The 9,848-nt window shown below is 33.9% G+C and overlaps 3 protein-coding genes across 3 annotated transcripts; 1 reads left to right on the forward strand and 2 right to left on the reverse strand.

The window, feature by feature from the left end:
- Positions 1-590: 590 nt before the first annotated feature.
- On the reverse strand, positions 591-1,977 carry LOC128133485 (uncharacterized). Its single transcript, XM_052770948.1, has 3 exons — positions 1,534-1,977; positions 1,229-1,460; positions 591-1,145 (listed from the first exon to the last, which is right to left on the reverse strand). Exons 1-3 carry the CDS (start codon positions 1,975-1,977, stop codon positions 628-630), a joined length of 1,194 nt encoding a protein of 397 aa, XP_052626908.1. The 3' UTR covers positions 591-627.
- Positions 1,978-2,414: 437 nt separating this feature from the next.
- On the reverse strand, positions 2,415-3,886 carry LOC111886194 (uncharacterized). Its single transcript, XM_023882427.1, has 3 exons — positions 3,809-3,886; positions 2,981-3,343; positions 2,415-2,903 (listed from the first exon to the last, which is right to left on the reverse strand). Exons 1-3 carry the CDS (start codon positions 3,884-3,886, stop codon positions 2,415-2,417), a joined length of 930 nt encoding a protein of 309 aa, XP_023738195.1.
- Positions 3,887-7,023: 3,137 nt separating this feature from the next.
- LOC111886232 (CASP-like protein 2B1) lies at positions 7,024-8,758 on the forward strand. The gene is made up of 3 exons (XM_023882468.2): positions 7,024-7,438; positions 7,608-7,740; positions 8,243-8,758. The coding sequence occupies exons 1-3, from the start codon at positions 7,215-7,217 to the stop codon at positions 8,495-8,497; spliced, it is 612 nt and encodes a 203-aa protein (XP_023738236.1). The 5' UTR covers positions 7,024-7,214; the 3' UTR covers positions 8,498-8,758.
- The last annotated feature ends 1,090 nt before the right edge of the window (positions 8,759-9,848 follow it).

The following is a 9,848-nucleotide window of genomic DNA, read 5'->3' on the forward strand; positions in this document are numbered from 1 at the left end:
CTTAAAACCAAGTTTTCCAAGATAAACTGTTAGCATTAACCTTATTCAAATCATATGTTTTAAGTAACAAATTCCAATCTTGTCTCTTTTTCTATGTTATGCATGGTATCTCTTAACACGAAATTCAAAATGTAGTTCCTACTAAGAGGGTGTTTGGATAAATAAATTTTTAGCTTATTAGCTTATTGTTTATTGCTTATTGTGGTGGGAATAAGCAGTTTTTTAAAAAGTGTTTGTGTTGTGGTGGGAATAAGCAATAAACAATAAGCATTTTTAAGTGTTTGGCAAACAAAACAGCTTATATTAGTAAAATGACCAAAAAGGACTTCCTCTTATATTTTAGCATATTTTTCTTATTCAAACAAAACATTTTTGGTTTTTAAACAATAATAATACTTTTTTTTATTCACAATAACTAAAAAAAAATTTGCCATTTTATTTTTACACCATTTTTTTATATAAAAACATTTTTTTTTAATTATATGAAACCACAAATTTCATTCCAAATCCATATTATCCAACATATTATCCAAAATATCCAACATATTATCCAACATATTATCCAAAATATCCAACATATTATCCAAATATCCAAAATATTATCCATAAAATTCGTTTCAAAACAAATCATACGCCGTTACGTGCACGAGTGTTTGACCTTGAGAATATTTGTCCCGCAATCATATCGCGTACTGCACTCATATACATATCATCACTTCTACGTTGTATACTTGATACTTCGTCATGTGGCTCAACACCATCATCGGGTCCTTCATCATTGCGCGAAATATAAGATTCCTCTTGCGCTATTTGAAATGCTGCATCACCACTATCGCTCATTCTAATGTAACTGTGAATTGCCATTGAAGCTAGCACAATTTTTACTTGGGTCTCGAAGTTGAAATTTACATGCATATCTCTTAGTAACACCCATCGAGCCTTCCAGACTCCAAAAGTTCGCTCAATTATATTGCGAAGTGACGAATGATAGTAGTTCAATTTTTCTTTGAATCCTTTTGGTTCTCGCGAGGCACAGGTCTGTCCACGTCGAAAACCAGGAATATGATAACGGATGTTTGAACCTTTGTAGGGAGCAAGATAACCTTTTGTATTAGGATATCCGGCATCTACAAGGTAATACTTACCTGTAGAAATAAAAAAAAAAGATTGTTATTCATTCATATGGTTTGAAAATATAAAACTTCTATTAATGAGTAAGCATACTAACCATCGGCTGGAAGTGGAAACTTAACTTCACGTCTCCTTCGCGCTTCATTGAAAATTCTCGTGTCATGTGCAGTCCCCTCCCATCCAGCCCACGCAAAGGTAAAACACATGTTGAAATCACATGTTGCCATAATATTTTGAGTAACACAATTCTTTCGTCCAATGTATTTGATTTGGTCACGTTGCGGAATAGAGGCCTTCACATGTGTTCCATCGATGGCACCAATACAATCCTACAAATTCAAATAATATAATAAGTACCTTGAAGTTAACATTTGGTTTGATGATGTCCTTACTTAGGTTAACCACAACATCCAAGACTTTATAAAAATGTCTATGGATTGTTTCCCTAGAATGATTAAAGAACTCTTGAACTAACCGATTTCCACATCCATGCGCTAAGTACAACAAGAAAATACCAAGGGACTCTTCAGTAGATACACGACGTGATTTCTTCAACCCATAATGTGCAACAAGATCCCTACATAACATGTTGAAAACCGGGACTTCTAATCTGAAAGGTTGATAACATCGGACCTCATGATCGTTAAGTATTTCATTGATTAGCATGCTTCCTGTGCGCGAAGATGAACGGCGACGTCTACGTACATATTTCGATTTATGAGTCATTAGTAACCCTTTGACAGCAAGCCCACATAAAAGAAGTGTTTGAATATCTTCATTTTCTTCATTTTCATCACATAACTCATCACTGTCATATGAGTTATCACTTTCACAGTCACTGGCCATTAATATAACCTGTTACTAAACGATAAGGAAACTAGTGTAAGATTGACTTTTATCACATACTAGATGACTTCATGGCAAGGGAAAAATTGACCACAAAACAAATATCAAACGACATTGCATAAAATCATTAAAAAGGAAACAAACGCAAAACAACCATTTAAATATAACATAATAGTTGAAAGGATAGGTCTAACACATGAAAACCGTTTAAAGTCTTCCTAATACATAAAATCATTGAAAAAGAAACAAAACAAAGTCATAGGACAAGGGCAAGGGCAAAATTGACCACAAATGTTCTAATGATTGTTTAAAGTCTTCAAATACTTCTCTTTTTCTATAAGCCTCTTGAGAAACTCCATCTTTGTTTCATTAGTCTTTGGAACCATAAAATTCTGATGAGCTGGTTTCTTTAAAAAGACCTCTAACGCTTCTAAATATCATATTGACCCTTCTTCAAAACCCGGGAAAGTAGAGACAGTTGCCATGTAATCTTCTGTTGTGGGTGACTGTATGGTTTGTCTAGAGGGTTGAGTGCTCCTTGTTAACAAAACATCAAAAATAGTGTCTAGTTTCTCTTCATATGACAAGTTTGCCATATTTTTCCCTTCGTTTTTTCCTTCATTATTCCCTTCAAATTTTCTTTTGTTGTCATGCCTGGGAGTTAACTTCTTTCCCTTCCTTTTCATACTAGAACTATCATATGTGAGAAAAGGATCAACATCTTCAAATAAGCGGACTCCGTCAGTATCCATTTTTTCATTCGTAATATCCACATACTGTACATCAACCGGAATGCTACCAGTGCCAAATTCGCAAGGTACCTTAGCCTTGTCTCCAACAGCTACAGTATCCTGAAATAAAGCCTCATAATATGTCTGATACACATCCAAATTCTTATCCTTAAACTTAGCATACTCTTTATCTTCCTATATGTACAAAATGAAAATGTCATGAAAAACACAATACAAATACTATATTGTTAGATACATTTTTTAATTATTACCTTTATTTTCTCATCCCACCATTCCTTTGATGCTGAGATTATATTTTTCGTGGGATCAGTTGAAATTCCCGTTTCTAGTCTTGTTAAACGGTCATAATATTTAAACTCTTTCCGCATAATGTCCCATTTGTTTGTCATTTGATTTCTGTCCAATTCTTTACCCGTTCGTTCCAAAAGCCTCTTACATATATTTTGGCACGCCGCCTGTTTGAAATAAGTATCTGTCCTATTCCTGTTATTTAGCTCGGTCATACATTCCTCAAGAAATATCTTGAATGTATGAGGATCCCAATGAAACCTATTTGGAACTTTCATTTTGGGTGTATCAATATCCACATCATGAACATTGACAGTGTCCATTACCTATATTGCATCATCATAAGGAATGAATAAAATTCTAAAATTCAAGGTAATGTTGAATCAAAACAGGAAGAAAAAAATAACCACAAGTATGAAGAAAATTCTTAAATACAAAAAAGAATCAGTACAATCATGTGGAACAAATAACCACAACAATAATGAAGTAAAAATAGAAGCATGTCAGGAAAATTGTTGAATCAAACATTACAGGTGCAATTCAGTGCATGTAGAAGGAAAAAAAAACAAAGAAACTACATGGCTATCGACAACAATTCACAGTGCAAGAACAGGGGCATTAACCACAAGCTAATAACAACAACAATCAAAGAATGAAGAAAAAAAAAGGAACAGTCAAGAAAGTCGACTGCTTGATCGATCACAAAAAAGGGAAAAAAAACGCATACATGGCTGCTTGCTTGATCGGATTCGTTACCAAGCGAGAAAAAAAGGAAGCAACAGAATTCTTACCGATTGATCGTTGATGGCTCTTGCTTGAAGATCGGCGATGGCAGCGCAATGGGAATAACTATCGACAATAGACAACATGTGATCGATTAAGCGACGAGGGTTATGGGTTTGTGTCGTTGGTTTGAAGGGTATTTATGTAATTTTCGAAATCATTAAAATTAAGCAATAAGCAATAATCATTACCCCCCTTGCTTATTAAAATCAGCTTATTTAGCTTATTCCCACCATAATAAGTTGATTTTTTAAGCATCTTATCCAAACACTTAAATTAGCTTATTGTGGTGAGAATAAGCAATAAGCAATAAGTTGACATTTTTTTCCCTATCCAAACACCCTCTAAAAAAATAAAATCGTTTGTTAGCTTAATTATTTTAGGGTTTACGCTTCAAGTAAATAAGTAACATCATTCTTTCCGTAACTCTACATATAAACACAAATTAGCAAATACACTAATTGATTTATCCTGAAAAGAGTTTTAAAGAAAGAATTGGTGCAAGTGAACTTACACCATGTTTGATCGCATGTAATGGCCAGAATTTCCTTATCTTCCAAACCTATAAAGTATCTTATAGGGATGCAGAGTCTTCCTTGTTTGCCTGGTGAGAATATGAAAAGATCAAAAGACATATCCTCTCATTAGAGAATCAACAGAATCATTTTCCACATACTTCACCTAACCATTGAATGCGAAGAGACAAAGAAACAGAGCCCCTCAAAAATCAAAGTCAAATCATCATAGCATCAAGAATGCATCAATTGGCGTCCCAAAAAGAAAAAAATAAAGAAATCAATCTAACTTACCTTGTGTTAGATTTCGGTACTTCCATTTGTCAATCTTCCCCATCAAGATTGAAGAAGATGAACATGCTGATGTGGAAATGTGGTGTAAAGAACATCAAAGGCACTCAAAGGAAAGGAACTTCTAATACCCCGAAGATAGCGTTAGATACCTAAAACCCTAGAAATGTCGGTTGAGACTTGAGAGAAAAAGAACGAAGAAAGAGAAAATCAGAGGGAGAAAGACTAAGAATATGTATGCATGAAGAATTGATAACATATATTAATGAAAATCAAATGGGATTTTCTTCCTGATTTTTGAAGATTATGATGAAGATTTTTTGAAGGTAATTTATGATTTGAAATTGATTATGCAAAAAAAATGGAATGGTAAGAAAAAGTAGGAACTGAATGAAATCTTTTGTAGAAAAGTTGAGCGGGAAAACGAAAAGACTGAAGAATAATAAGCGGACACGTGGCAAAATGTAGGCTTAGAAGATGGCATATGGCATTCTAGGAGTGTTTTATTAGAAGAGGGGATATAAATATTAAAATATTTAAAGAACATATTTTTTAACGACATGAGTAGGGGTGTAATCGAGCTGAGCTGAGTCGATCACTGTCAAACTTGAAACTCGACCCGACTAAAAAACTCGAGCTCGAAACTCAGCTCGAACTCGACTCAAGCCATAATTTCAAGCTCAAATTCGAGCTAGATAAAGAAATTGAGTCTTTCGAGCTCGGCTCAACTCAGTATAGCTCTTAAAAAATAAAATAAAAACAAATTACAATAGGAATACAATGAAGCTTTTGAGCTTGACTCTATAATATGGAAATATGAAGAAAACAAAGAGAAACTATAAATATAACAATACTCGATTAAGCTTGCGAGTTTCATAAGCCGAGTATTTTTATACTCGAGCTTGACACAATAACCTACTCGAGTAGCTTGAGCTCGAGCTCGACTTAATTTAAACGAAGTCAATTTCAAGTATTTTTCGAGTCAAAGTATCTCACGAGTTTGCCGGCTCAATTCCAACCTAGACATGAGATACATGTTAATAAGTTATATTTAGAAAACTAGCAATACATATAAATTCCATAGAGTAAATTACACGAATGGTTCCTATGGTTTGGGATAATTTACATGTTTGGTCCCTAACTTATTTTTTTTGACTCAGAAGATCCCTACTACTTGTTTTTTTACACACTTGGTCCCTGCTGTTTGTTTCTGTTACGTGCGTGATCCCTTTCTTACCTAAAAAACTATTATTTAAATATGGAAAAATTGTGGGGTAGGTAAGGTGAGGTGAGGGGTGGGGTTGGGAGTGTGTTTATTTAAATAAATTAAAAATCAAGGGAAAATTTTTTTTTTTAGGTAAGACAGGGATCAAACGCGTAACAAAAACAAACAATAAGGACATTCCGGGTTAAAAAAAATAAGTTAGAGATCAAACGCATAAATTACCCTAAACCGTAGGACAATTTGTGTAATTTACTCAATATATTATGGGGGTAATTATAAATCTAGCATTTTTTCTTAATTACTTATAAAAAATAGCCAAAAAAATACCACTTAGCCAAAAATAGCCCACAAAATAGTTGACTACGGTCAACGCCGTTGACTATTGTTTTAGGTCGAAAAGTACTCTTTCGTGCTAATGGTCTACTGTTTGACGGGCCCATTTACTTTTTCGTGGCCCATTAGCCCATAGTATATAATGAAATTTTTTTCAGATTAGTCATTTTTTCTATTATTTTCTTTGGTTTGGCCGCTTTTTTCTTTCAATGGAGCATCCGAAGAACAACCCAGTTTGTCTAATTTTCATCAAAATTTTACCGTGTTTGTGATTAGGAGTAGGTTTTGTATTTGAGTTAATTTTTTTTTTGAATAAAACTGAAAAAAAAACCGTAGGTTTCATACGAAACATACGGTGTACAAGTGCCCAATGCACAGTTTGTGCAGTGTCGGCTTGTACATCTTATAAAAAAAATTTTAAAAAATAAAATTAAAACTGTAGGTTTTTTCACAAAACAGTAGACGAAACTCCAAAAACAGTAGATTTAAAAATTTAAAAAAAAATGTATTTTTCTGCCAAAACCGTAGGCTACGGTTTGGAATACCGTAGCTAATTAAACCGAGAGGAAACTGTAGGTTTCTCAAAACCTACGGTTTTGTAGCTTACAAATGAAAAAAAAATTTATACAAAACACAAAACAGTAGACGATTTTAGAAACCTACGGTTTCTTGGGCTATATTTGGACATTTACTAATTTTTGGCTAAAAATTGATAATCACTTTCTTAATTTGGCTAGATTAATAATTACCCCATATATTATATGGACGATCGTTAACATCAAGAAAAAAAAAATTATTCCAAAATTTTGCATTTGTATAAAAGGAGAAGACATATATCAACGGAAATGATGCAAAAAATGCTAAAGGGGGTAGACGGGGGCATTTAAATGATGGGACGTGAGGTGTACCTTTCTCTCATTCTCTTTTGTGGTTGTGAATACATAGTGAAATTTTCCCCTCTTCTCCACCACCTTAAAACTTCACAAGAGTATCGTGTGATAAGCATATAGCTAGCTAGTACAAGCATTACTATCTACTGGTCGTCTAAATATGAGTTATGTAGGTGTAGGTGTGAGTCCTGGGAATGTTCCTGTATATCATGGAACCGATTTGAGGGCGGTTGATCGGAAAGTGAGGCTTGCTGAGTTGATATTAAGGTCTGTCACTTGTGTTCTTGCTCTTGCTTCTGTTCTTCTTATTACTACAGATTCTCAGGTTCAAGACATCTTTACAATCAAGAAAAAAGCGAAATTTACAGACATGAAATCTCTTGTGTATGTCATCTTTCACTTTTCTTGTTCAAATTTGTCATCTTTTCCCCGAAATATGTTATATTAATTTGTTTTAAGTTGGGTGTTGTTGTCCTGGGTCAACAGTTGAAAACTTAGTCAAAACTATTGTTATGGTATGAATTAAATATTTCGATTCTGGTTTGTTTCATAGGTTTTTGGTGGTGGTGAATGGGATGGCTGCAGCCTACTCATTGGTACAAGTATTGAGATGTGGTTTGAGTATGGTTAGGGGAAGTGTGCTCTTGAGCAAATCCTTGGCTTGGCTTATTTTATCTGGTGATCAGGTATACATCATATGTCATATGTGTATGCTTCAATTCCATGCATGTGCATCATGTGACATGCCATGTCTCATCATCACTCTCTGCATTGTAATGTACATCATAATTTAACACATGCCAGCTGAGGCATACTCACCTACCTACATTATGTATTCATTGTATTCACATGAAAGACATTAGTGATGGAGGTGTAGACCTATCTATCTATTGGTGATATCTACCTCCGTTTGTGTATTAACTCTGCTCATTTATCATGCAATTTATTTCGTGTAGTTGATCTGACATATTGGCTGTCGGTCGTTCAATCGTTTTTCTTTGACCAACAAAAAAATAAAAGAAAAATGAAATTATTCGATTTGTGGGTCCTCCGAAAATATACTTCTCATAAAATGACACGTTGCTAACGATCAAAAAAGAAATGCATGTTTTTCTTATAGATGATTACATGTTGTTCGATCGCTAGCTATCACATTATTTGATCGGTTTTGTCATCTGGGATTTGCAGATTTTGTCTTACATGATGTTAGCAGCACTAGGAGCCGCATTACAATCATCGATATTTGCTAAATTTTCAGAACCTGAGCTAGACTGGATGAAGCTCTGCGATATGTATGGGAAATTTTGTAAACAAAGTGGAGAAGGAATAGCGAGCTCTGTGGTTGCTTGTTTGAGCATGGTGATCGTTTCCGGTTTATCTGCTTTTGGCCTCTTCCGGTTGTATGGTGGAAATAAAGGAACCAAAATTAGTGCAGGTTGGTAACAACCTTCAGCTTTCATATCGGCCGGTGTACTAGGGTTTAGCCGCTTTGAGACTTGTATGGTGTATAGCCTATTATTTCGGTTCGGTAAGGGGGTTTAGCCTCTGCCTCCATTTACAAACATATATTTGCAATATATTTCTAAGCTCACCTCATGCTTTAAGCCTATAATAGAAATTAGTATAAAGAGGTTTGTTGTGGTAAATTGACTTCGCGTTCCTGTAATAGAAATTAGTATAAAGAGGTTTGTTAGTGGTCTAAAATATGATATTCTTGAAGTTGACCGTCACGTTTAACTTCTTTTTTTTTTTTTTTTTTTTTTGTTTTTTTGTTTTTTGAATGACAAATTAAGCTATTGATATACTACTTTTAATTTTTACATATGCTTTAAATGGGACGTGAGCCTCCAATCTCGAAAAGAGAAGACAACATCTATACCGCTAGACTAAAAACCTTTATGATTGGGTAACTGACCCGAAACTTTAATATTCGAATTGAAAAAGGTGAGCATTGTGTTAAAAATGTAATTTTATGCTAATGAAAGAGTTGTGGCAATATTTTTTTTTCTTATAGAAAACATACCATAAACACTACAAAAAAAAGGGAATCAACTGCGACAAAGTCGCCGTTAAAAGCTAGCAAAGTCGTCGGTAAAGGCAATAGCGGCGACAAGTTGCCGGTAAAAAGTCGTCGGTACTACTCTTGTCGCCGGTAATTCCTTCTGTTGTCGATAATAATGTCGATGGTAACAAAATTTTCTATTTTTAATTTTTTGTAAATCAACAATTTTGAGTGCAAAAAAACCAATACATAACAACATTAAATACAGAAAAAAGTTACATAATAACATCCGATTAGGTATCAAATAATGTTATAATTAATTACATACTAAAATAAACAATAAAAGTTTTATAATTCCAACACGTACCAAAGTGTCACAATATGTGTAACATACAAAACACAGACTTATTATCCGACGAACCATCATCTATGTTCCCAATTTTTCCACCTTGAACTTTCCCCGATTGAAAAAACGCATAAAGTTCCTCCCTACACGTCGGGTTGTTGAGCAGTGCCCAAAGATTTTTCAACTACATAATAAATAACAACATATATAAACTTATAAGTTAAATTATTAAACATAAACAAAAACTACGAAAGTACATTGCTATTTCTTGCACTTAATTATAATAAATACCAAAAGTACATTGTTATTTCTTGTACTTGAGACAAAAACACAATTACCAAATCAACATGTATATATTGATGCCAAAGTACGTTGCTATTTTTAAACTAGGGACAAAAAACAAAAAGTAGATTGATATTTGTTGCACTTAAAACATAAACACAATT

This window comes from Lactuca sativa, chromosome 4 (genome assembly GCF_002870075.4).
Source record: "Lactuca sativa cultivar Salinas chromosome 4, Lsat_Salinas_v11, whole genome shotgun sequence".
In the NCBI taxonomy this organism is placed as follows: Eukaryota; Viridiplantae; Streptophyta; class Magnoliopsida; order Asterales; family Asteraceae; genus Lactuca; species Lactuca sativa.